General features: G+C 52.9%; 2 protein-coding genes across 5 annotated transcripts in view; one reads left to right on the forward strand and one right to left on the reverse strand.

Annotated features, from left to right (window-relative positions):
- The first annotated feature begins 2,495 nt into the window (after positions 1-2,495).
- Positions 2,496-10,456, forward strand: GSS (glutathione synthetase). Of its 2 annotated transcripts, none has more exons than XM_052684099.1 (13): positions 2,496-2,555; positions 3,014-3,172; positions 3,246-3,391; positions 4,419-4,494; positions 5,026-5,165; positions 5,251-5,367; positions 5,663-5,743; positions 6,521-6,598; positions 7,679-7,745; positions 8,298-8,492; positions 8,671-8,752; positions 8,940-9,129; positions 9,652-10,456. In XM_052684099.1, exons 2-13 carry the CDS (start codon positions 3,044-3,046, stop codon positions 9,773-9,775), a joined length of 1,425 nt encoding a protein of 474 aa, XP_052540059.1. In that variant the 5' UTR covers positions 2,496-2,555; positions 3,014-3,043; the 3' UTR covers positions 9,776-10,456. The 2 variants fall into 2 exon arrangements, with proteins under 2 accessions (XP_052540059.1, XP_052540060.1); XM_052684100.1 differs by having other exon boundaries at positions 2,537-2,555; positions 3,043-3,172.
- Positions 10,457-11,553: 1,097 nt separating this feature from the next.
- The window catches only part of ACSS2 (acyl-CoA synthetase short chain family member 2), a 31,076-nt gene continuing 16,053 nt past the window's right edge, over positions 11,554-26,576 (reverse strand). The window contains exons 4-19 of one of the 3 annotated variants that reach the window (XM_052684097.1): positions 25,903-26,006; positions 25,569-25,641; positions 24,686-24,761; positions 23,103-23,217; positions 21,533-21,571; positions 18,821-18,958; positions 18,428-18,598; positions 17,405-17,538; positions 16,762-16,894; positions 16,325-16,381; positions 16,137-16,217; positions 15,412-15,514; positions 15,194-15,262; positions 13,924-14,100; positions 13,179-13,253; positions 11,554-12,979 (exon numbers count right to left, since the gene is read on the reverse strand). In XM_052684097.1, the coding sequence (XP_052540057.1) occupies positions 12,852-12,979; positions 13,179-13,253; positions 13,924-14,100; positions 15,194-15,262; positions 15,412-15,514; positions 16,137-16,217; positions 16,325-16,381; positions 16,762-16,894; positions 17,405-17,538; positions 18,428-18,598; positions 18,821-18,958; positions 21,533-21,571; positions 23,103-23,217; positions 24,686-24,761; positions 25,569-25,641; positions 25,903-26,006 (1,673 nt within the window). In that variant the 3' untranslated portion in view covers positions 11,554-12,851. Of the gene's footprint in view, positions 12,980-13,178; positions 13,254-13,923; positions 14,101-15,193; positions 15,263-15,405; positions 15,515-16,136; positions 16,218-16,324; positions 16,382-16,761; positions 16,895-17,404; positions 17,539-18,427; positions 18,599-18,820; positions 18,959-21,532; positions 21,572-23,102; positions 23,218-24,685; positions 24,762-25,568; positions 25,642-25,902; positions 26,007-26,576 lie in introns of all 3 variants that reach the window. The other 2 variants (XM_052684096.1, XM_052684098.1) reach the window with 2 other exon arrangements.

Here is a 26,576-nt window from a genome sequence, read left to right on the forward strand (position 1 = left end):
TGGAGGCGTTCAAGAAAATGGTAGATGTGGCACTTGGGGACACGGTTTGGAGGGTGTGGTGATGGTGGATTGGTCAGATTAGATCTTAGTGGTCTTTTCCAACCTTGGTGATTCCATGATTCTATTCCACAATCCTATATGTGGCCAGTGTGGTGGCTGCTGGCGAGCCATGGAAAAGGCGATAAACATCAGGGGCCGTGGTCCAGGGCAGGCTGCTGGGAGGCATGTGTGCACATCCCCATCCTGGAGCTTGTGCTCCACTCTGGGAAGTGACAGCACAGCCAACCTCAGGTGGAAGGTGATGGCTTGGTTTTCTGAGTCCCACTGGATCACTCGCAGCCCGGTTCAGTGCTATTTCTGCCTCGCTCCATGGCTGCTCCATGGCACAGAAAGGCCTGGTGGAAGAGCTAAGGAAGTGAAATTACTTTGGGGAAGAAATGACACTACTCACTTATAAATAACTCGGGTTTCATTGATCTTTTAGATGCTCCCTTGGCAGAGAGTCCAATGTCATCGCTCCAGTCATGCAGACAATACTTGGGTATTGTTTTAGTCTCAGTTACAGGGAAAAGGACAGCACCAGCTGCCTCGCTATCTTTAGCCCATGAGAGCACCCCTCAATTGTTCTGCACTTCAAACAATAGGCACACGTGTGGAGGGTTTAAGATTGCTGGCCTTAGCAGAGCATTTCACATTGAAATGCAGCCTCGGAAACAATAGATTTCTTTCATGCCCTTGCTCAAGCTGGTATTCCTATGACGGAGAAGCCAGGGTGCAGGAGCTCTGCCTTGTTTTCCTCCAGCAGGATGGGCCAGCAAGGGGGCTGGACTCCCTGGGGAGCCCTGCGAGCTCCATCCACAAAAATAGCCCTATTGTTCTGCCTCTATTTGGCTGGTGTGGAACATCACATCATCCTCTCCGCTCGCAGAGTCAAACCGGTGGCTCTCTTACTACTCCATTGCAAAATGCGTTTCAGCACCGGCATGCAAGCATCTCAAGATACAACGGCGTTGGCCCAAACCCCATGAGTTGGTTTTTCTCTGCAGCTGGAACTGCAGCAAGGCAGAAAGAGGGGATTTTTTTTTAACAGGGTACCAGGGGAAGCGAGCACAGAGGATGAGCCCTGCTTGGAAGGCAGCAGCTCGGTGAGCACCAGCAGCTGCATCGTATCAAATGCCCGCATATCTCGGCAGCACGGCCGGCTCACGGCCGCCCGCTCCCTGCCCACCCTGCAGTGCTTGCTTCCCAAGCACCTGGGCACGCTGCGGGCATCACAGGCTCGGTATGGGGCTGCTGGGGATGGACCCTCCTCTGAGGGGAACAAGAAAAGCAGCATTGGCTCAGAGCCATTTATACCCTCAAGCTGATTTGTATTGAGTTTCACTTGTCTGATCCCTGGGCAGCCTTTGAGAGCAGACACGGCACCCCAGAGCCACGAAGCTCATCTTGGAAGGCTCTGATAAAGCCAGAGGAGAGGTTTACAAACACAAAGCGCTTTTCTTTTAAACTTTGCAGGGCTCTATTTTTAGCTAATAAAGATAACGTCCCAGTTGCTGTTGTTCATCTTTTGTTGCATGGAACATGCCAAATACTTACCATGTCTGCCATGTTTTTTTTATCATTTAACCTTCTCCAAGCTGCACTGCGGCTCCCTCGCGCTGCAGCAGAGATTATGGGCTATCTGCATGTGCTTCATAGCATGGCTTAGGTTGGTTTGGACTTAAAGATCATCTAGTTCCAGCCCCCTGCCACAGGCAGGGCTGCCAACCACCAGATCAGGCTGCCCAGGATCACATCCAACCTGCCTCTGCATGCCTCCAGAGATGGGGCATCCACAACCTCCTGGGCAACTCATTCGGGATCTGCCCTGGGTTGGTTAGGAAAGATCTCATTCTCCAGACTGAATTTGCAAAGAGGGAACGGAAGGCAAGGCAGAGCTCCCTACAAAAAGAGCTTTGCCAGCCTGAGCAGGCTGTGTTCATCGCTGTGAAGACAGGGCAGCACCTTTCCCAACTCTCCTGAAATGAATTGGACTGCGTTTTGCAGTGCTTTGATTAGGAACTGCAGCCTGCCACGTCCTTCCTTTACTCTCACAGCAAGCAGGGAGCAGAACAGACTCTGGACCCTACCAGGAGAACTGAGCGAACAACGCTACTGCCTGCACGCACCCAACATGTCCTGCACCATCCCGTCCTACAGCCCACATATCCTACACCCAGTGCTTCCCCCCGCCGTGCCCTACACCCAGCACGCCCTATACCCAACGCACCCTACACACAGTGCATCTTAAGCCCAACAAGTCCTACACGCAGCGTGCCCTACACCCAGCACGTCCTGCACCCAACGCACACCCCCAAAGACGCTGCCTCGCCCCCCCCCCCCCCCCCGCATACCAAGCACGCATGCGCGCCCTAAGCCCCGCCCTCCTCCCTGGCTTCTTTGTTCCACGCTGATAGGTCGGTGGCGCTGCCAATCGGCTGGCTTTTAGGGGCGGGGCCAGGCTATTGTCCAATCGCCGTGAAGAAGGCGGGGCAGCCCGGGAGCGCAGGAAGCAGGTACGGGTTGGGATGTGCGGCGTGCGGGCTGTCGGGGGCTGTGGGGGGGTGTGGGGTGCAAGGGGCATGGTGTACAAGGGGGGACTGGGATGCTATGGGGTTCAGGGGTCTGGAGGGCTATAGGGGGCTGTGGGACGTAGGATGGCTGTGGTGTTCAGGGGTTTATGGGGGCTCTGGGGTGCAGAGAGGCCATGGGGTGAAGAGAGGCAGTGGGGGACTGAAGGGACATGAAATGTAAGGGGGGTTGTGGGATGCGGGGTGCCTGTCGGGTGCAGAAGGATTGTAGGCGATGGTGGGGGGCGTGGGTTGCAGGGGGCGAGAGGGTCTGGATGCAAGTTACGGGGTTCAGAGGCTGTCAGCAGAGGCATGGTGTCCATGGGGAGATGTGGGGTGCTGGGTACCACCAGTGGGGCCGTGGCAGGCTCTGCCACTCCTCACCCCCATCTTGGGCTGCTCAGTGGCTGTGAGTGACCCCGTGGTGCCGCAGCATGGCAGGGCCGTGGGATGTGGTGCTGCGGGATGAGGCAGCCCTGAGGCAGGCAGCAGTGGTGGCGGTGGATGCGGCGCTGCTGGAGGGTGTGCTGATGCGCACCGAAGCTGAGCCCAACGCCTCCGAGGTAAGTGTAGTCCTCCCTGGCCCCACAGAGCCGCACAGCCCCACACCAAGGCACTGCTGTTGTGCCCCTGCAGGTGGTGAGCTATGCACCCTTCACACTGCTGCCCTCGGCCGTGCCCCGTGCCCTGTTTGAGCAGGCCTATGCTGTACAGCGGGACTTCAACCTGCTGGTGGATGCCATCAGCCGGGACAAGGGGTTCCTGGAGCGCACCCTGGCCAGGTAACGTGTTGCAGGTTGCATTTAGTGGAATGCAGAATCGTGGATTTGTTGAAGGAAGTCATTAAGGTTGGTAAACGCCTCAAAGATTGTCTAGTCCAGCCATCAACCACCATGCCCACCAACCCACATCCCTCAGTGCCACATCTTCACACCTGCAGAACAGTCACTCCACCACCTCCCTGGGCAGCTGTGCCACTGCATCCTTGCTCTTTCAGAGAAGATATTTCTCCTAATATCCAACCTAAAAGTTAAGTAGGAATCATGTATCATCTCTGCAGGAATTCTCTTCTTTCCTGGCTTTTTGTCCTAATGTTCATTTCCATCAAGTCTCTGCAATTTGAGGTCTCACTGGGCCAGCAGTTGTCTGCTGGCAGCGACTTCTGCCTCACCAGTACCTGAGCTTTGCGGCTTCTCATGTCACTGGCACTGAGGCTGTGAATTCAAGTAGCTGGAGGCTTCCTCAAGTCCTGCCTGTGGCAGCCTGCTTTGGTCTTGTCTGCACTTGTTGGCAGCTGGCTGCTTGCTGCTGAAGCCTTAAGTTGCCTTACGTTGTGTCATGGGAAGTTCAGGTTGGAGATCAGGAGAAGTTTTTTCTCAGAAAGAATAGTTATGCATTGGAACAAAGAGGAGTTGGTACAGTCCCTGTCCCTGGAGGTGTCCAAGTAATGTGGAGGTATGGCACTGACATGGGTAGTGAGTGTGGTGGGATGGGTTGGGATTGGAGTGGATGATCTTAGAGGTCTTTTGCAACCTTAGTGATTCTGTGAAGAGCTGAGCACTGCAGCACACAAAACTCAGACATCCAGCAGGACAGGCATCTGGTGCAGCCCTGAGCTGTGTGTGCAGGCATGGGGATGCCTCTGGGTCCTTCCCCGTACCTGCAGAACTCTGTCATGTTCCTTTGCTTTTGCTCCGTGCTGTCTCTGCCCCACATCCCCACGCACTGCTCCAGGAATATCCCCAGCAGGGATTCTTAGTGCCTCTGTAGTGTTGTGAGAGGACTGACTTGGTCCTGCTGTCCCTCCAGCACCATCAAGGTGGATGACTTCACGGCACGGCTCTTCAGGATCCACCAGCAGGTTCTGGAGGAAGGGCTGGCACAGGTAGGCTGCAGCAGGGTGGGTGGGCTGCCACAGGTCCCAGCCCTCTGTGGGTGCAGCTGGGGAGAGGTGCATGGAGCCCCTCAGATGGTGTGGGGTCGCTGCTAAGCAGTGTTGTACAGAGCCAAGGCCATTCACAGCAAGGAGCCCAAGGAGCTGGGAGGGAAGGGAATAAGGACAGCTGACTTCAACTGGCCAAAGGGATATTCCATGTCATATGACATCACGTGGAGGGAGTTTTCAAGGGAGTGGGAGTTCATTTCACTCTCATTCACTTGCTGGAGGCTAGCTGGGCATCAGTCAGGGGATGCTGAGCAATTGCTTGTTCATCACTTGTTATATACATTATATGTAGTCATAGTTATTTATGCTTTTCCTTGTTCTCTTAGTAGATGGTTTTATCTCAACCCACGAGTTCCGTTTTGCTTTGATTCTCTCCCCTGTCGCACTGGGAATGGAGCGAGCGGCTGCGTGGTGCTGAGCCACCTGCTGGGGGATGCGGGGCCGCACCTCACTCCCTCCCCTCCGCCTCAGTCTGTGTTTCTAGGCATCAACCGCTCTGACTACATGTTTGACTGCGGGGCAGCCAGCCCGCCGGCGCTGAAGCAGATTGAGATCAACACCATCGCTGCCAGCTTCGGTGGCCTCGCCTCCCGCACCGCTGCCGTGCACGGGTATGGAGCAGCTGCGGCCCAGCCTGTGCCCCAGCACAGAGCCGTGGTGCCTGGGGCCGGGTCTGGAGCCGCTCCTGTCGTGCAGGCGGGTGCTCAGAGTGCTGAGGAAGCCTGAGGAGGCGGCGAGGTTGCTGCCCAATGACCCTGCCCAGGGGCTGGCCGTGGGCATCGCCAAGGCCTGGGAGCTGTACGGCTCGCCGAGGTGAGTGCTGCCAGCTCCTGCAGCTGCACATGCTTAGTTTACAGCTGTAGTTCTCAGACAGTGCTGTTGGTTTAATGACCCCGATAGGGCCCAGCCTCTTCCTGCCTTTCCCCTTTGTGTGTGTGCCCAGCACATGGTGGTGTCACGGGGCCTGTCCTGCTCTCTGTGCCAGGCCACAGAACTGCTGCAGGACGCTCACGGGAGCTGTGCAGGCAGCCTGGATCACAGAGATCAGTGGTGGGTGAGCCTGGTGTGTGATCTCTTGAGTTAATGGTGCCCTGTGTGTCTCTCGCAGTGCCGTGGTGATGTTCCTGGTGGAGAAGGCCCAAAGGAATATTTTTGATCAGCGATGCGTGGAAAACAAGCTTTGGGACAGGTAAAGCAGAGTCTGTCTGCTTCTCAGTTGGCCACTTGTGCAAGGTTAAAGTTAAAACATGTCACGGGTTCCTGGTCTGTTGGAGGGCATGCTGTGGGGTGCAGCGGGACTGTCCTTACCTTGGACTTCTCCCTGAGGTCTCTCAGCTTTCCTTTGCCAGCATCCTGCTCCAGCAGCACCAAAGCCATTGCTCTCCAGGAGTGGTTCCTTGCCAGGTCCTTGATGTACCCATGGGTCCTCAGAGCTGCTCCAGGGTGGCTTTGCTGCAGGCCGAGGCAATAAGGAGCAGAGCAGGGATACCAGTGGTCCTGTTTGCTTTCTAACTTGGGATTGGGCAGAGGGTCTTCAGTAAAAGCTTAATTATTGAAGCTTCAGCCCCACTGGGAAGGGCTCTACAGATCTGTGGGGCTCTGGAGAAAGTGAGGTCAGAGGAGGCTGAGCCCCAGGGCTGAGCATGGTTAGGGGGAAGAGCCACGGCTCCACCGGGGACTTTGCAGGGCCACAGTGCCACTGTGTGGGGAGGGACGACAGAGCTGAAGGGAGGAGGTTCCCCAGGAAGCACTGGCTGGGAAGCGACAGTGAGCCTGTCCTGCATGGGATGACAGAGCAGAATGATCACTGGCTTCTTAGAAAAGCTTTAGGAAGGGCAAAGTGAGTGTGGAAGAATGCGGGGTGTTCAGCACGCGCTGCTTCCTGCAGCGTTTGAGCTGGGTGCTGGAAATGGAGCTGTTGTGTGAGCTGTGCCTGCCTCTTGTGACCGCCCTGCTCCTCCTGCAGGAACATTCGGGTCATCAGGAGGCGGTTCCAGGACGTGTATGAGCAGGGCTCCCTGGATGACTCCCGGAGGCTCTATGTGTGAGTAGGAGCAAGGTGCGCGCTCTGGCTCTGCGCTGGGCACGCAGCTCTCAGCTGAAGTTGCTGGAATGGTTTTGAGTGTAAACAGTGGCTTTCTGGGAGTGCAGGTCTCTTCTGTGCCTCAGGCTGCTGCTGCTTCCTGTAGGATTATGTGATTGTTTTCATGATGGTGGGACTTTGCATGCACACGTCAGTCTTTTGCAGCTAGAAGCCCTATTTCTCTCTCCCAAACCACAGCCTCTCTGCTCTACAAGGTCCTTTCTTCCTCCATGCACATCTGCAGCACACCCAGGCTGTTTCTGAGGTTTGCACTGACACATTTCCTGTTGACCCTTCACTTGATGCTTTGCCTGGGTCTGAGCTACCCGTGCTGGAGGAGGAAGCACCGCGCCTGTGATGGGCACTGAGCATGCTCTGCGTCTCACCCACGCAGGGAGCTGATGCCAAGTGTGATGTTTGTCCTATCTCCAGGCTAACATGCTTGGAGCTGCACGAGCCCAGAGGAAGCTGTGGTTGCACGCCAATGTTTTTTCTGTTGTTAGGCAGATTTTTTCCATGCTCTGACCTTTGGGGCATCCTCCACGTTTAATTAATGAATGCATTTGTCAGCGCCAGGCGGTTAAGGGAAAAGTATTGCAGTGCTTCCTCTGGAGCATCTTCCCCTTTCCATGAGTGCTGTCACATGGCAGTGGCCATGGTGGGCTGCGTGGCTGAGGTTGGGGTGCATGGTACCATGATGCTGGCAGCTGTGCCCTGCCCTGAATCACCCTCAGATAAGGATCCTGTTCCCTCCCAGCCATAAGAATGTGAGGCTGCTGAACAATGAGCTCCTCACCTCCCTCTGGGCTGGGTGCCTGACTTATGGAGGCTGTGCTTAGAGCAGGGCTTCCCATATCCCCTCCCTTCTTGAGGAGCTCAGGAGGCGAAGCAGAAAGGGCAAACCCCATCACAGAAAGGGCAAACCCTATCACAGAAAGGGCAAACCCTATCACACGCTGCCTGTCTGGGCCTGTCAGCCCTACGTGCTGGGCTTTGTGTGGAGGAGCTGCTGGCTCTGATGGCTGCTGCTTTCTGTTCCAGGGACGGCCAGGAGGTAGCAGTGGTGTACTACAGAGAGGGCTACGTGCCGAGCAACTACGATCAGCAGGTCAGCACCCACTGCTTGCTCCTAGAAGCTGTGGCAGGGGTTTGGAACATCCCCTGCTCCTGTCCTGGGTGGGGTTAGTCCTGCCTGGGTGGTGTTGGGATGCTGCCTGTCCCCACTGCTCGTGTGGTGCTCCTGTAGTAAGGAAAGCAGGTGGCTTCTTTCTGCAACCACCATTCCTGTGGGCAGCTCCTGTCTGCAGCACTGAATCGCTGCTGAGCAGTGCAGGTTAATGCAGATTAGCACATACTTAAAGGCTTGAACTACAAACCTTTTCCTGCCCTCAGTTACGCATTAGGACTGGTAGTAGCAGGTGAGAACAATGCAGAACAGCTCTTGGCTGCTGACTGGAAAGCAGCAGAGCACAGGGGGAGGTGGCAGAGCAGCCTGGTGTGCAGCTCCCAGGGGCTGTGGCAGATCCGTGGGTGCAGCTCTGCTGGGATGAGAGTGCTGTCCCCATCCCGGCAGGCAGGGATCTCACAGGGAGGGCTAAGCAGAAACAAGAGGAGGAAGCCTGGCTGTGCTGATGGGCTGATTGCTCTCCCCCTATCTCAGAACTGGGAGGCACGGCTGCTGCTGGAGAGGTCGCGGGCAGTGAAGTGCCCTGACATTGCCACACAGCTGGCTGGCACCAAGAAGGTGCAGCAAGAGCTGAGCCGCCCGGGGATGCTGGAGAAGCTGCTGCCTGGCCACGCTGAGGCTGTCAAACGCATCAGAGCAACGTTTGCTGGGCTGTACTCGCTGGATGTGGTGAGTGGGATTGGAATGAGAGTGAAGGACACATGCTTGGCCTGCATGATGTAATTCCTTGGTTCAGAAACATCAGTATGCTTCGCTGGCCTCGGGCCTCTGGTAGTCATGCTCAGAGAGGACTCTGGAGGAGCTCCTGCTCCCTACTGATCCTTTGCTGCTACTGTCTTTCTTCCAGGGTGAAGAGGGTGACCGGATTGCTGCCACAGCTATCGCCAGCCCTGAGCGGTTTGTGCTGAAACCACAGCGAGAAGGAGGAGGTACGAGCTGGAGTGGGTTCCCCTGGGTTTTGGTGTGGCTCACGCTGTCCAGTGTCATGTGTCCTGTGATGGCTTCTGGTCCTCATCAGAGGGGTGAGAGGCAGGGTGGAGTGGCTTTGTGCCCACAGGGATGTATCACAGCGGTGAGGGAGCGCTGCTCCTGCTGAGCTCCAGGTTCCACCCTCAGGGAACAACCTGTATGGTGAGGAGCTCAAGCAGGTCCTGGAGAAGATCAAAGACAGCCCTGAGAGAACCTCCTACATCCTGATGGACAAGATTGAGCCGCAGCCAGCAGTGAATTATTTGTTGAGGGCACGCAGTCCCCTAAAGGCCTCCAAGTGCATCTCAGAGCTTGGTATTTTCGGTGTCTATGTCAGGTGAGTATCACGCAGTATGGAGTGGTTCCTATCCCTGCTCCTCTCTCAGAGGAACATCTCAGCAGCAGGGCAGATGTTCCAGGATGGAGGGATAGGGACAGCTGGTGTTGGGTGGGATATGTGACCAGCAGCAGCTTTCCAAACCCCAAAGCTGGGGTGTCCCATTCCCAGTTGCTGGAGGAACCTCCCAGCATCTACATACAGCCTCACTCAGAAAGAGCTGAAGGTGGAAGAGGTCGTGCTCAACCCTAAGTAGCTGCTGCTTTTGTTTAAAGCCCTTTATAAGTGGATCCACAGAAACACTTCCATAGCTTATAGATTGAAGCCCTGCTACAACTTTTAGCAACAACTGCACTCTGGCAGCATTCACAGCCCAGCATTGCTCCCTTGCAGAGCCTTCCAACCACCATAGCCCAGCCAAAGAAGGGCAGCATCGCCAGGAGGAGCTTAGATTGTCGCAGATGGGAGAAATGCTGTGGGCTTCCTGCTCCACCGTGCTTCCCCTCTGCCTTCTCTTTGCAGGCAGGGCACAGAGCTGGTGCTGAATGAGGCCGCTGGGCACCTGTTGCGGACGAAGGCAGTGGAGCACGCAGACGGCGGGGTGGCAGCCGGGGTGGCGGTGCTGGACACCCCCTACCTGGTGTGAGCTCCTCGTGCAGTGCCCACAGGGCTGGGCTGCCACAGGGCTGCTTCCCTCAGGTGCACCTAGTGAGGTGGGAAGGGCTGGAGACAGCCAAAGGTTTTGCACTGGTTTGAAATGTGCTCTTGGAGGCTGCTGCGGCACTGGAGGGGACCCTGCTCAGTGCCAGTCCCAGTTTTGTTAACGCTCCTATGCACGTGGACAGCTGCCATGCTGCAGCTTCCCCAAGCCTCCATCACTGTCAGTACATTCTCTTGGCTTCACCGTGGGACCAGCACTGAGGGATGACAGGATGCGTCTCCCCCGGCTTTCCTGAATCAATGGGAAGAGCAGTGGGTGCTCCTGCTCACGGGCCATGGCTGCAGTGCACCCCCCTTCCACTCCAGCCCTGCTCAGCTGAGTAACTCCAGGTGTGACACAAAGTGCCCCTTCCTGGAATTGCCCTGGTGAAGCACCTAGGCAGCCTGAGCTCCGCTGCTCCATGACTGCAGCGAGGCCTTACGCCTGTGTTCCTGATAGCCCTGCTGGCTGTGCCTACAGCCTGCAGTCCAGGTGCCTCAATCAAGCACTCATCTGCCACTGCGCAGTGGTTTTGTTCTGTGGCTGATTCCACAATCTGTGGCTGGTGTTCAGCTGGGGGGCTTGATTACCCCACCAGAGATTAAAACATACACTGCATCTAAACAAGGCTCTGGGGTCAGTTTTGTCTGAGAATAGCTGTGCAAAGAGGGACACGTATCTTAAATTGTACCTGGAGTGGGGGTAGCATGATGGATGGTTTGCACGAGCCAGCCTGAGTAGGGGTATGCCCTTGGCTGAGCTGTGTCTCCTGCTTCAGGTGAAGCTGTCAGGGATGCTGGCTGCTCTGGGCTCTGCTCAAACTCCATCTTATAGACAGAGCTGGGGTCACATTCTCCTTTACACGTTTGCTTGCCGCTCCGACACCAGGGGAGCTGGTTCTGCTCAACTTGGTCCCTGCAAAGCCAAATTTATCTGACAAGCTGTGGTGGCAGCTGAGAGCTCACTGTAGCCCCTCAGTATCCTCCTCTCCTCCAAGCTTGGCTCCTGGTCCAGGTATGGCTTTTGGGCAGCTGCACACCAATGCATGGACTTTTCTTGGTCAAACTGGCAGCTTCTGCTCTGTTCAGCTAAGTCTGTTCAGCAGCATTGGAGATGTGTCCTGCGCTGCAGCCCAGCATGAGCAGCCAATGCTGAGCTGCAGGTGTGAGGCACAACGCCCTCCAGGAGGAAGCAGTCTGGTCTTAGTCCTTGGGTGTGCTTTTGGTTGGAGCAGTGAGCAGGGAGAACGCAAGGTTAGCTGCAACCATGAGGAACAGGATGTGAGCACTGGAGCAGAGCTCTGAGCTCCCGGAGGCAGCATGTGCTGCTTTCTCCCTGGTGCTGCTCCTGCATCCATCCTGCACGTTGATGACATGTGGGTGTCACACATCTGGTGCTTTCCATCCACCTTGGTGGAATGATGTTGGCTGCGGACCAGGAGAATAATAAAGCACAGGCTCTGGCGCTGGAGCTTCTGCTCTCTGCCCAGTGTAGGGGCAGCACAGACTGAGCCACAGCCTTGGGAAAAGAGAAAAGCATCAGCTGACACCACTGCAGCCACATAAGCACCATCAGTGCTCAACCACAACACAGGGATGAGCGTCTGTCCCACACCACGTGTGGCTTTCAGAACAGCTCCTGGTTACGGCACAGAGCTCTCCCCCTGGACTCCACACCAGACAAACATTTACAATGCACCTACCCCTACCCATGCTCTGAACCTGTTTCTGTTTTGTTTTCTTGAATTTTTATTCCATTTTGCATAGAGTTCTAGCTGTCTCCAGCCAAAATTACACAACAAGTACTAACAGAGGAGGAGAACAGATGTAGGAACTCACGTTAAAGAAGTGGCACAATCCTGTGGAAGGGAGCAGTGGGTGGTATATGGGACACAGGCATGACTGAGGTTGTAGGTCACAGATACCATGCCGGTGAGAGCAGCAGGCAAGAAATGAGACTTGGGCAGCAGCTCTGCAGAGCACCTGCAACACCTGCCCTGGGCCTTGGAAGAGTTACCTCCTTCTTCCCAGCCAGCCAAACACCAGCTCAGTTTAAGGGTAAAGCCTGTTGCAGCAAGATTTAAAGCTCGTTTTTCCTTTGGTTTAAGTGTAGAAATCAAACAGCTCAGGTGTGATTTCAATACAGACATTACAAGGAGGTATCCTTCCCAGCTCAATCCAGGGCTGATGTTCAATGTAATTGACTTGATGAGGAAATGTTGGCTTTGGTAGCACCCTCATGGTGTTCAGACTTGGGCTGGAGTTACTTTTTTCTCTCATCATCATAAGGTCATGCCAGATTTAAACAGAAGTAACACACGTTTGATTGGTTTGCAGTGGGAAAGATGCCTCTGCAGTGCTCTGTACCAAAGAGCTCTAAAAAATCCAGCTAAAGCACAGAGCTCCCAAGCCTTACCTCATTCTCTTTCAGGTATGGGACCTAAGCTAAAAAACAGTGGATGCAAGACTAAAATTCAGTTGTGCTTGTGATGTGAGAGTGCTTTTAAGTTTTCCCATAGCTCTGAGTAGAAAAGGAAGGTTACTCAGCATGTAGACAGTGGTAGATGAGCATCCCATGCCTGCCTGCACTGAGTGACTCCAGTACCACTTCCCCTACAATCTGCCCCCAGCTCCTTCCCACTAAGGGAACCAACTAAGGACACCAGGCTCCCTCAACTACATAAAATTAATCAACACCCCCTTCCCCCCCAAGAGAAAACAATAAAAATCAAGATCGAGGTGATGAAAACAGAGGAGCACAGGTCACAAGTCCCTGCATAAATGAGGCCAAACCTCAGGTGTATGATACCCATCTCCGATGTGACGTGCACGCTCCTCCAAGGCATGAACATGCTGGCAAGACGCAGCCTCTCCAGGCTCAGCCTTCCTTCATCTCTTAACATTTGTACATTCGATTTCAACAGGTGAAGGTTTCTTTCCCAAGGCAGACAGTGGTTACTTGAGGGACCTGCTCATTAGGACACTGCTGCTACAGTTCTGTTCAGCAGGCAGAAGTCACGCTGCTACAGTTTGGTGTCGCATCTGTTGCTGAAAAGCTGGTTTATAATGCCTGGGTTTACCAAGGTGGAGATGTCCCCCAGATCTCTGTCATTTTGGGCAATCTTCCTTAGTATCCGCCTGGTGATCTTTCCTGTAAGGACAACCATGCAAGGAAAGCAGGACTTAGGATCTCTTCAGCATCCCTAGCAAAAGTCAGTGCCCAGACCGACAGCATCCCATATGCCCTAGGGATGCTCCCTGTGGATTTGGCTGCTCCCAGATAAACAATTCAGGGATAATTCCTTTCCACTGGCAGGAACTGGTTGGTCCTCCCCAGCTGGGAGCCTTACCTGAACGGGTTTTGGGCAGGCTGGGAGCATACTGGATGTAATCAGGCGTTGCTATCGGTCCGATTTTTTCCCTGACTGCAAAATAAAAAAAAAAAAATCTTCATTAGAGATACAAGAAGATCTTGCACATGTTTTTCTGGCAGGACTACTGAGTTCAGGCATGCAGAGCCCAGCTCCCAGGGCAGCCTGGTGCTCACACAGTGTGTGGTTCAGCACATGTTTCCAAAGGCAGCTGCACTCCAGTTCTCGTTTTCTCCATTTCCAAGAGACCTCAATAATCTCTGTACCAATCACTGTTACCACTTTGATGGAGCAAGAATCGATTCCCTAATGTGTTCCTGCAGAGAAGAAAGTCCCATGGCAGGTCAGTCCCTGCTCTGCCAGCGCCTGCTGGCTGCAGGAGACAGGTATGCAAACGTTCCCTTCTGCCTCCCAAAGTAACCAAACAGTTCTCAAATCAACCAGGGAGAGCCACAGGAACCATGCCCACCACTGCAAACAAAAGCTACCCAAGTTGTCCCTGCAATTGCCAGCTCCCAAGAGGTAGAGATGGCATCACATGAGCAGCCAAAGGCCAGGAGAACTAATTTTAGTCTTTGCCATCCATGTTCTCTAGTCAGAGGGGGCACCTTGATGCACTTGTCCATGCTGCATTCCCCAGACTACATGCACCCTCATTTAAGCACCCGAGCCCTTAACCCCTCCACTCCCTGCAGCAGCCTCCAACCTGTTTGGCTGTTACTACCTTGTTTTTTCAGCTCATCTGCCAGGTCCTTGGTGAATTCATGGCCATCTTTCAGGGTCACGAAGCAGTAGAGGCACTCGCCTTTCAGGGGATGTGGGTGGCTGACCACAGCGGCCTCAGAGACGGCTGCATGCCCAAGCAGAGCTGACTCCACTTCTGCAGTGCTCAGCAAGTGGCCTGGAAACAGAGAGGCAGCGCATTGCAGAGCTGCGTGGAGGCCTGCAGCCCCCCAGCAGCCAGGAGGAAGAGGTCAGGAAGTGTAAAAAGCCCTGAGCTGTATGTTTGAGAGGACTGCTTTCACTCGCTTCTCTCTCCAGCTGTTTTCTCAAGCCCATTTTAGCAGTTCAGTGGTGTGGGCTGCCCCACAGGGCTGCCAGGCATCACTCACATGAGCTCAGGCTGCAGGGTGAGGCTAAATCCCCTGGCTGTTTTCCTTCCCACCTTTAGGTTTCTTTCTTCGACAGGTCTGTGAATTGTTCACAGACACAGGATTACACAAATCACAGGCTGAGGAGTTGGGTTTGGTAAGAGGAGAGCTGGCCACAAGGTCAGCTGAGGAGGAACAAGCTGGACCGGCGCTGCATTGTTGTGGAGATACGAAATGGAGCTTCCCTACTCAAGGCTGGGGCACAACTCACTTTTCTATACTTCCTGCACCCACACTCTGTTATTCTGGGACTGCTGTCAAGAAAACCACAGGAAGGTGACCAACTCCCAAAACAATCAGTTGGTGAGGATGTAGCTTGTCTGATGAACGGATCTAGTTTGATGCAGGTAAAAAAGTACAGCAGCATCTCAGAGCCAGCAATGAGTACCTGCAGGCTACAACTCCAGGAGAGGACAGAGAACCTCCATCTCTGGGGGCAAAGCACTGAGCAGCTTGATCCAGCTTTTATGTTAACCCTACCTGGAGCTACATGTTGGATTAAAGACTGCAAGGTCTTGCCCAGCCTGGATGTCTGTGCTTCCCTTTGGCACTGCATGCTTCAACACAAAGCATGTATGTTGGCTGAGGATCTGCTTTAAGATACTGCAGAAGGCTCCTTCCCTCCAGTGTACTGCTACTGGAGGAATTAATTCAGAATCACAAAGTCATAGCAGGTCTGATTTGTATATAAACCTGATCCAGCAATTAGGTCCATCCAGAGGACGGGCTGCTGGGCAGTCTCACATACGGAGAAATGCTCTCCATAAAAGCAAAGAGGCTCTTTTAACCAGCATCAGGAAGCACGCTGGCTCCCACTGAAGACAAAAAAAAAGCTGTTCTTACCAGAAACATTCAGCATGTCATCAATTCGCCCTGTGATCCAGTAATAACCATCTTTATCTCTCCTGCAACCTAAAAATAGCCAGAAATGACAGCATGAAGCAGCAGTGCCAGCTCTTGGAGCAACTGATAAGGGATCCCGAGGCCAGGACTGTGCAAGATTTTAATTGCTGTCCCCAAGCCTCTGCACCCACACACTGCCCAGACAGCCTTACCATCACCTGTCACGTAGCACCCAGGGAACTTCTTGAAGTACGTGGTTTCAAACTGCTGGTGGTTTCCATACAGTGTGCGCATTATTCCTGGCCAGGGCTGCTTAAATACCTACAGTGAAAAATGCAGACCTGAGTCAGTGGTCAACTGTTAACCAAGTGGCCTCTGCTGTTCGTCAGCATTTCTAAATCACCTCCATGGACCCACAGTACTGCTGGGCAGCTAGAGCACTTCCTACACTGTTCCAGGTCTTGCCAGCTCAGCATAACCCTTTTGTAGCTCCTGGCACATGGAAAGAACAACTTTACTCTGAAGAACTCATCCAATGGTCAAGGTATCTATCAAATACCTGCTTTCTGCCTCCCTCAGTTCAGGATCCTATAAACTGTTTATTCTGCTAGTGGAAGGAAAGTAGCTCAGTGTTTGCAGTGCTGTGCAATGACGGAGATGCTGCAGAGGTGGCCGTAAGAAATGGCACTCAGACAGCTACTGCCTCATGCTACTGAGAAAGCCCCTCCAGTCCCTCCTGCCATGCTCATGCATGCAAGTGCCTTTATGGATCATTTAACAGCTTGTTCATGGCACAAAATTCACAGTGAGTTACAGCAATAAAGAGATCTCCTGCCACCCAAGGGATCCAGTGTAAGCAGAGATGTGCATACGCTACCCAGAACGTCCTGGAGCTCGTGGGGAACAGACAAGGGTAGGGTGAGGAAGATCAGCCCCTCTTTACCAAGTAGCCTTCTGCTTCTCCTTCCAGCTCTTCCCCCGACTCGTTCATGATGGCAGGGACCACACCAAAGAAGGGGAACGTCTGCCATGGGCACCAGACAGCAAGGAGACATGAAGATGAGCTGAGGCATTCAAACTTTGCACAGAGGGATGGCAAGCCCTCCCTGTCAGGGCAACAGTAATACTCACAGCAGAGCCTGGTTTCATGGGGGTGGCAGCAGGAAGAGGTGTAAGCATGTGGCCACCCTGAGAACAGAGGCAAAAGGAATGAGATTAATGATACCAGCCTGTGGGGAAGGATACAGCAGAGGAGAGGGTGTCCATGTTTGGGCACAAAGCTTTGAAACTGCAGGAGATGACAGAGAGAGGGAGAACAGGGTTCGGAGAAGACCTTCTCAGGAACACTTCTAAGAAGGTCTTCCCATGGCACCTGTTTGAGGCCCTGGGAGAGAAGGGGAGCCAACACTTGCAGGCTACATGAGGTGCTGGGAAAAGCTCCTAGACAAGGAGAACAACTGGTTCCAATAGCACCAAAGAAACATGATGGGAAACTTGCAAAGACACCACGCTGCCTGCTGGGAGCACAAAGAAAAAAGAAGTCCAGAGACACCCAGCTGAGGACTCACCGTCTCTGTCTGCCAGAACGTGTCCACAATGGCACACCTCTCCTCTCCCACCACACGGTAGTACCACAGCCAGGCTTCAGGGTTGATGGGCTCCCCAACGCTCCCCAGCACCTTCAGAGACTTCCGGCTGTGCCTGCAGAGAGGAGGGGGCTCACAGGGGCTCAGCAGGCAGCAGAGAAAAGCAGCTGTGAGCCTGTGGCACTGCAGAGCCTGCAGGAATCCCCAGGCCTCTCAAATATATTTGGAGTTTCAACGATTCAGTCCCTTCTCAGCTCTCTCTCACAGGGGAAGAAGGGAAACCCCTGTGGTTTTGTTGCCTCCTGCTCCAAGCTCCCACTTGGCTCTGCTCCTTCCCTTCTTTGGGCCAAGCTGCAGCACAGGGGGGCCCCTCTGCCCGACACCCCTCTGTGAGCCCTGGGTGGGGGAGCAGGGGAGAACCTGCAGTCTCAAAGCTTAGCTGCAGCTCACAGTGAAAAAGAACAACCTGCTCTGGGGTGCCACATCGAAGGCAGTGAAGGGGTGCAAATCGCTGGGTTGAAGGCCAACAATCCTGTTTTGTTCAGACAACACGGTGGGATACTGCTGCTCAGAGAGGAAGCTGTGCTGGTGCCAGGGACCCCCGTGCTCCTGGGGACTGACTCACTTTTTTACGAGCTCCTCCCCACACTTCATCAGCAGCCGGATGGCTGTGGGTGCCGTGTAGAACTTGGTCACCTTGTACTTGTCAATGATACTCCACATTCGCCCAGCATCCGGGTAGGTGGGGATACCTTCAAACTGAGTGGGAGACAGGGCAGTGACACAGCTGTTCCTCAGTGCCACCTCCCCAGAACGACCTGCAGCCCTTCCTCAAGCAAGAGGAGCCAAGAGCAGCTGTCCCCCTGTGTGATCTTAGAGGCGTGCCAGGGGCATCACGCAGTGAAACCAGTTCAGGACCCTTCTTACTTCTTCCTCAAGATGGATTTTGCACCCTCTCACCCCAGGTGTCCTAGCAAACGTCCCCTAAAACATCCTAGCAGGGAGGACACTTGAGTGGCTATCAGAGTGACGCAGTCCCACCAGCCCAAGTGACACTGCCCAGGTAGCATAGGGTAATGCCACACCACGCTGTGGAGACCCACAGCTGACAGCACTAAGAACCCTAAAGAGGATTCTCCCTGGATGACATATTTTCCTGCTTGCTCTACCACATGGGAATTTTGGACCCAAGGCTCTGGTTCCTGATGTGTATACAGGTTAGAGCCATACACTGTCAAGGGAGATACAGGTACAGGAATTAAATGCAGGTTGTCAAATTAGTGCCAGCAGCAACAACTTTACTCCCTGGCTTCCAGTCCAGCTTTCACATTAGCTTGCAGTTGTCCTGATGCCTGTTTACACAAGGCTGGCACTTCTAAGAGAAAAAAATGTGAGCATTTGAAAAACAAATTACCTGGAAATTATACACACAGCCTGGCCATCCCTCTGCCACTACAGAGTAACCCACATCTCTTTGGGGAATACCATCCTTCCTCACAAACCACAGCGTGCTACAATACAGCATGGACAGTACAATGCGGCCTCACACAAGGGAGAAAAGCAAATCCTGATGTGCTCCTCACAAAGCAAAGCACCACCATGCCTAACTTCTTAGAGGACAGGCACCCAGTGGCCATCCAGCACTTACTAAGACACTAGTTGCCCCATTTGCCAAGGGTCCGTAAGTGATGTAGGAATGGCCTGTTATCCATCCAATGTCAGCTGTGCACCAATAGATGTCTTCAGGCTGGTAGTCAAAGACATACTTAAATGAAGAGGCAGCATAAAGCATGTATCCACCCACTGTATGCAGCACACCCTGAAAAGAGAAGGCACAGAACCATCAGGTCATGTTCCCACCAAGGCCCCCATCTCCCTGGCCAAGCTGAGAATCACTGTTTCATTGAGATTAAACAGCAGCTGAGCACAACACAAACACAGCCCCTCCTGCAAGGCAGCAGGATCTCCCTCATCCCGTCACTGGGGGGTTGCTCTGGCTCAGCCCATCCCCACAGGGCAGCAGGCTATGTAGGAAACGTACCTTGGGTTTTCCAGTTGAGCCACTTGTGTAGAGGATGAAGAGTTCATCCTCTGAGTCACACCACTCAGGCTCACACTCCGTGCTGGCACCGCTCATTAGATCTTGCCACCACACATCCATGTGTGGATCCCAGGGGATCTGAGAAAAGCCCAACATTAGGAACAGGCCCTCCACAAAGGCACAGAGAGGGGACAAGTGGCTGCAGTCCCAACCTTGTCACCCCTCTTGGCCTATCCAGGCAGTTATTCATGGCACAGCTTCTGCCCAGAACTGGAAATCATGCATCAGAGCTGCAACTCTCAGTCAAGATGTTCCTGCAAGACCTGAAGCAGATTTTCCAAACCACTGGCAACACCAACAAACCCCTTTCAGAAGCAGCTGTGGCTGCTCTGCCCTTTCATAGAAAACAGGACCCCTCCTGGCTCTGTGAGCTGCCACTGAGCTGCAAACAACCAAGCCAGAAGCCTTGGCACAGCCACATGTCCTCCATCACAGCCACACTGCAGGGTCTTGTCATCATGGGGGTCACAAGACCAAGAGGAACACATCAGGGGCTTCTTGTCCCTGCAGATCCAAAAATCTGTTATATCCAATTTTAAGACAACTATCTTGATAAGAAGTGGCTGCTCCAATGCTGAACCAGCCAGCACTGACTGCCCATCAAGAGTGCCAAGGCTATGACAGGGCTACCAGCACCCATGGGGGCTGAGGTCACCCTGAGAGCTGCGCTGGCTGCCATCATCTCCAGAATGCACAGCTCAGTGCAAGACCCAGTTCCACACAATCTTTTCTCCTCTCCATGAAGGAGCCTGGGGACAGCTGAGCTCTTCAGACTGACAGCACACCTCCACTGCCCACATCTCCACAAAGCCAGACACACTGATCCCCAGCCTTGCAGCACATGGAGGGCTCACCGGGGGCACATCAGCTGGAAAAACAAGGGCCCACTGTGCAGCACAGTCTGTGCATTGTCCTCAAGCTGTCACTTGTACAAGAATTTCTTGTTAGCAAACAGAACTGGAAGGTGCCTTTGGTCCAAGAAGAGATGTAGAGATGTAAACACCTCAGCAAAGCAGGATGGAAACATCAGCATAGGGATCTTCTGGTTCTGGTGGAACTCCGTGGCTGAGCAGACATAGCAGCTGCTCCTAGCACTCACCAAGGCAGGGAACCTCCTCCACACAGCAGATCCCAACAGCTCACAGCTGAGGGCTATACAGAGCAGCCCAAGGGCAGCAGATGTACCCCAGAATTCTCTCAGCTGGAGCACACCCGTGCACAGAGCAGCCACGGGGTGGCAGTGATGTACTGCAGCCCTGAGATGTGCATGGGCCGTTTGGAGGCGCTGGGATTCTGCTGCACACAGCTCTGGTACACGGTGCAGAAACGCCAGCTCCTCTGCCCCTTCACTGACAGCACTGCACGGTTGAGCCCATTTTGAAAGCTCTCACAGAACCCCGCGGCACCAGGAGAGAATTTCCATAAGTGAGGCACATCAGCAAGCTCTCAGCGAGGCACCACACTGAACACATCCATGCTCAGCTCGTACCAGCCTACCTGCTGCCTTCTGGCATCTCTCCTCCAAGGATCACTACGTGTTAGCACCAAACTTCCTCTGTTCCACCTCAGACCCATGAATGGCACACAGCCCCCACTGCCAGACCAGTACACACAACAGGGCACGCTGCCTCTGTCCTACACAGTTACACTACCCGGTTAGAAAGGAAGGAGACCTAGAGCTGAAGGACGCAGCAGAGACGGAGGTGCCTGTGGTCTCTGAGAGCTGGACAGCTTGATCCAGGGAGGTCTGAGAGCTTGATGTAACTCTGGAATGTAGGATGGGAGCTAGCACACACCTGCCCATCACTGAACATCACACTCGGGTTGGCAGCAAGGCCATGGGGCAGCTGATGCCAAGGGATCAGAAAACATCTGAATCTCAAAAAGTCACACTGTGATGCTGACTAATAAAAGTCCAGTATGCAAACCTGGCTCTCGTGGTGCTCTAGCAGAGGATACGTGCTGGCTGGCCTGTGTTCAGTTCACACAAGCCCTGTAACTGCAGCTCCTCAGTCAAGTGAGCAAAGCCCTGGAGCTGAGTTGGGCTGTGGGGCTGCAGGCTTCCTGGCCCTGCACACCTCTGCACCTGGGGAGCTGCCTGTGGTTCCTGCTGGCCCCGTGATGATGAAAAGCACACTGTGAGTACTGCCTGTAGAGGTGAAACGTCATCCTGATGCTGCCACCAAGTCCTACTGAGTTTCATCTTGTGAGCACACTCACATGCATCCAGGTGTATTCACAGAAGCCAATCTGTTTCCAGCAGCAAAGATGGTGTTGCTGACCCCAGGCTGTGCTCAGCAGCCATCCTGCCACCATCAGAACAGAGAGGTCTGGACTGCTCCTCTGTGAAGAGGAAGCAGAAGGCAGCCAGGCAGCCACAGCACACACACATCTCCTCACCCTCTAATTCCAGAGGTCATCATAGACACTGCAGGATCCCAACCACACTTGCTGCCCTTGTGCTGCTGGGCAAATGGCTCCACACAGTGTCTGCAGCCAAGCAGATGTGGCACCTATTGCTAACATGCAGCTGCTGGTCACACAGTTAGCAGGGCACGCGTGGCCGTGCAGAGTTTGTGCGGTTAGAAAGGGCTGGAGGGGAGAACAGAGGGGAAGTGTCAAGAAGAGAAAGACAGCACTGTGCGTAAATACCTTGGGATGGAGTCTCTGTGAGCTTTCAGTCTTTTTTTCCTGTTAAAAATCCACAAAGAAGGTGTGAAAGTTGAGAAGAGGAGGATCCACACCAGGCTTTGAAGGCAAGGAGTTCCATGTTGACCTGGCAGGCTGGAGTTCTGATCCAGGGCCCAGGCCAGGAGGTGCTCTCTGAGCACAACTGTGGCCCAGTTTGCCTTCTCTAGGGGCCCAACACCTCTGGGCAGGTCTCAGAGCCCCTCCTGCACACAGCCAGCTGGGTAAGACAGCACAGACCAGGACAAGCTCACCAACCACCCAACAGTGTTACAAAAGCCAAGAGAGCAGCAATGAACTCAAAGGGGAAAGCGATCCTTAATAAAAGTGTCCAAACAAGAACCAAAGGGTAAGAGGCAGCCCCACTCCATCTCTGCCTGAATGGCTGCTCAAGAGCCTCACATCCCCAGCAATCAGCATAGGGATAGGCTTCTCCACGGCATCTCATCCAGGAAACGCAGCGCAGAAATGCTGCCCAACTCCACTTTGCACACTCCCTGCAGCTCCCCACTGCAGGTAAGAGACAGGCAAAGGAGCTCAATGTGGCAAACGCTGCACAACACCCCATATCATTAACACAGCTGAACAAGCAAAGGTAACCCAAAGACATAGTCTGCACCCTTCTGAAAGCAGAGACCAAAGCTCTGTCAAACACAACCCCAAAACACAGCCCATTTCTGGGCAAGCTGCCTGCCCAGGCAGTACCCAGCACCTGGAGATGATTCCACGCACTGCTGTGAATTAACTGGCAGATGCTTAGGGACAGAATATAACACTGCAAGACGCAGCGTGCTGTTAGTGCTGGGTGGTGACTGAAGCATCCCATCACGGCAGACAAAGGCTGTGCCTGGCTGCACTGTGCAGCAGGACTGTCACGGCCTCAAGAGCTCAGTAGGAAGCCACGGCTCCCTGACACCTTCTGTTCCCTCCACCCCATCTCACCCCATGTCTCTGGCCCACATCTTTCCATCTGGTTTCTTTTGCAAGAGACAGCCCCAGCTCCAGCAGCTGACGCAGTGCCAGCTACGCAGCAACTGCACTGCTCCCAGCATTTCTGTAATTGTTATCTTGGGGCCTGAAGCCAGTCATAAGAACAAATCTTCTGTTTCTTTCTTCTGTTTCCACTGCTATAGCTACAGCACAGGAAGACATTCCTCCTCACACAAAATGGGAGACAGATACAAGATTGAAAAGGAAGAACCCTTTGGTGGCCAGAGAGAAGCAAGTACCTTGTTCTTGTCCTAAGACTTCCAGCCTGTGGAAGCTGTACCCTGCTGTGCAATCAGGAGCCCTGTGGGCTGGCAGCTAGCAATGGTGTTAAAGAAAGCAGTGGGAGGGGATCTGGGAAAGACAAAGGAACCCTTCTTTGTACCACTCACAAAGCAACAACAGCAAGCAGGGGAGAAAGCAGGAACAGGAGTCAGAAAACAGAAGCATTGAGAGAAGCACGGCAGTGATTTCACACTGAATTTGTTGAGGGGAAATGAAAATAATAAAAAAATCCCTCCCAGTTCCTAACCTCCTAAGAGCATACCTGCACGTCCTGGCACAGCCTTTTGAGAGGAGGAGATTGGCTGCATGCCCCGTCTGCTGCTATCTCCTCTCGTCCCAGGTGCTTCACCACAATGCACTTCTTCAAAGGGAAGCCCCTGTAAGGGGGAAGGAGCTGTCAGATGAGGCTGCTCAGGCTATGCCTGCCCTTTGTGTTCTATGGGCTGTGCTGAAGGCAGAGCTGAGGCCCTGAGCTGCTTTTCTTTACCCAGTGTATGCTGCCTGCACACCCTCACAAGTAGCTCACTGGGAAGAGCTGTTCTGCTGCCTGGCACTGCTGGGAGCAAGGGAACAGGAAGGCAGCCTGGACACAGCTGCACAGGGAGGCCCTGCTGCACGTCTCACCCCTCATCACCTCCCCTCCATCTGCACTGCAGATGCAGCCATGCAAACCTCAGGCATATCATGAATTGCTGTGGGACGTGAGCAAGGCCACAGCACAGGAGCAGAGCTTGGAGAAAAGGAAAGGTCTGTGCAGAATTTAATGGGGTATTATTAGATAAACCATACGTGTACCGTTCTTAAAGAAGGAAGGATTCCACAAGCATCTCTCACAATTCACTGCCTGACAAATCCCTAATTTGCCTGTCTGTGGATCTGAGCAGGACCTCCCACAGCACCCACGAGATGCCAGGCAGCTGCTTCCATTCCTAGGAGTGATCAGCTGTACACTCCAGAGAAGGAAAAGACTTCCAAAGCCAAATTACACATCAGGTACCAACACATCATGTCCATCAGTTAGCTTCATCAGCTTTAAATTCTAGTTGTCCTACCACGTAACTGCTTCTACAAACAAAAGACTTGAAAACACTTCTAAAGAGTTTGAATTTTTAACATTCAGGCTGCCTGCCCTAGAATTGCATGTTTGATCTAACAAGTTGAATGCAAAATCACAGTGAGTGTTAGCAACTCTTCTCTACAAATATGTCGCCTTTATTCTTACTAAGCAAGGAATACTTTGCCTACTAAACAAAAGGTTGCAAAAAAGTCATGACCAGTGTCTGTGTGTTTTTTCCCCCAGTGAAGCTATCCATTATTATGACATGCATCCGTCTCGTCAGTGCAGAAGCCAAAACAATTGGAAGAGGAGATTTTGGCATGGCAGGGTAAGGATCTGGGTGTGGTCTCCTGCATGACAGTGACTGTGTCTGCAAGCCTGGTAAAGTCATTTCATCATGGTCATTTCCCTTTCTTTAGAATGGGACGGTAACATCTGCCCCTCTTTATGATTCACCAGTACTGCAGTGGAGACATATCCAAGAAATGGAGTCAGGCATTAATCCTGTGCACAGACTGGCACTTGCCAATTAAAGCGCTGGTTCCTGCGACACAGCCATCTCCCACAGCTGAAATCTCTGTTTTATTTCATTATGGTTGAGCAAGAGGCTTTTGGGCAAGATTTAAGCTCCATCTTAATATGCACCACAGTATGGTGTCAGACTGCTCACAACTTGCACTGGGAGATCCACCATTGGTCATGGCCTTTTTCACCATGAAAATTTACACTCCCATTTGTGCAGGAGTAGATTCCAGTAAGTGCCCTTTCACAAAAGAATCTGAATTTACTTGTCTTTGCTCTTCTGGAGAGCTTCATCTGCAATCTGCTTCAGGTTGACCAGCTTGTCCCCTCGATAAAAGGCATCTGCAAAACAGTAAGAACAGTGTGAGAGAGGCTCCGCAGCCAAGGCAGCCTGGGACAGCTAGAAACAACAGGCAGCTTCAGGAGGTCAGAACAGAATTTATGCACCAGAAGGAGGGAAAGCAGTCAAGCAGCTGATGGGAAAGGTTTCCTAATACGCCCTTTTAGCCTAGAGAAACAGATGCCAAGGGAAATGGTGAAATTCCTTCCCTGGGAGAGGTTCAAATTTGACCTGAAAAGTCTCTTAGGAATATTCTGTGGGGAATAATGCAACTTGGCCAGAACATACATCACAGTATTTAATGGGTTCCTTCCATGCCATGAACCTATTAACAGTAACAGCACTACCTCAGAAAATACAGCTTTGGAAAATGCATTGGCTTTACATGCAAACACTTTCTTGATCTCTTGCTTTGCAAAGCTGAGAGTTGTGATAGAAATTTTCTCAAAATAGGGAAGAGAGGGAATCCCTCAAATTTGGGCAGGCCCACGAATGATACATCTTGCAAACATCTGGCACATTCTGAAGAGGAACATGGATGAGAAGCGTTGGGAAACATGCTATTAGCAGCTGGTGACATCATGCTTTACAGGACAAAGTGGGCGGGCTGCTTAGATGCTTCACAGTACATTCAAAGAGGAAAGCAGTCCTCAAGCACAGCTACAAGCAGCATATCCGCCTTGCAGCAGCTCAGCTGAAGCACTGCCCCTTCCTCTTCCAATTCCAAGCACATCTGGCTTTTAAAATACAGACCTTTCAGACAGCCAAGAGAAACAGCTCAGAGTCAAGGGCACTGAAGCATGTTTTACCTGCCGTAATGAGGAGGGAGCAACCGCAGTCGAGGATCCGCTCACAAAGAGAGTCTGCTGAGAAACCTGCAAACTGGCAGATCACACAACCAAGTTAGCAAGCAACACAAAAGGAATGGCCACAGCTGCACTGTTATCCCATGGTAAATGGTAACAGCATGCACTGATGGAAGGACCTAGAGGAGCTCATTCCATGGCGCACAGAACGCACCGCATTTAGTTTCCATCCATGTTATGGTCAGCACCCATCCTTTCAGCTCTTCCAGTCCCCCTCCCTCACTCTCCCCAGACCAACAGCTGCTCCCAAACAGCGATGCACAAGGCTTGCTCTTACCACAACAGAGTGGATGGCTCCAATCCTGGCACAGGCGAGCATGGCTATGACCAGCTCCAGGATCATAGGCAGGTAGATGGAGATTCGGTCACCTTTCTTCACACCTGTGAAAGGAAAACAAACACGTCATTTGTCAGAATGATCACACTGTGCCAAAGGAACAGGCTACAGAAAAAAGCTAATGATTTTAAGCCAATGTTTATACACACACAATAAAATTTCAGCTGGAGCTAGAGCATAGCCAGCTTGGGAAGAACATTTCAGCTGTCCAGGCCAAAGCAGTGCCCACAGGCATGAACTTCCACTGCCATTCCCCAGCAGTGCCCATGCACCACGGCAGAAATGCAAGGAGCATCACATCAGTAACGACCAGGAAAAGAGCTCCAGACTGCCCAGGGGCACTGAGCACATGTGTTCTGCCTTTCAAGCCTTACTGCTCTTGTAAGCTTGCTGCAATGGTCAGAATGTGCAGCAATGAATGTTGCACGTTCTGAGATCAGACATGTTCAGTCTCTTGAAAGAGGCAGAACCTCACTGCTAGTTGGAAAATCTCAGAGGAGAAAGTTTTGAGCACAAGTTCCTTTCTTGTACAGCTGGAAGGAACAAGCAACATTGATGAGCTAGAAACAGCTGTGTAAGAACACACTGCAGAGTAAACCTGCACATACCTCCTC

Source organism: Tympanuchus pallidicinctus, unplaced genomic scaffold, assembly GCF_026119805.1.
Source record: "Tympanuchus pallidicinctus isolate F22 unplaced genomic scaffold, pur_lepc_1.0 scaffold20, whole genome shotgun sequence".
NCBI lineage: Eukaryota > Metazoa > Chordata > Aves > Galliformes > Phasianidae > Tympanuchus > Tympanuchus pallidicinctus.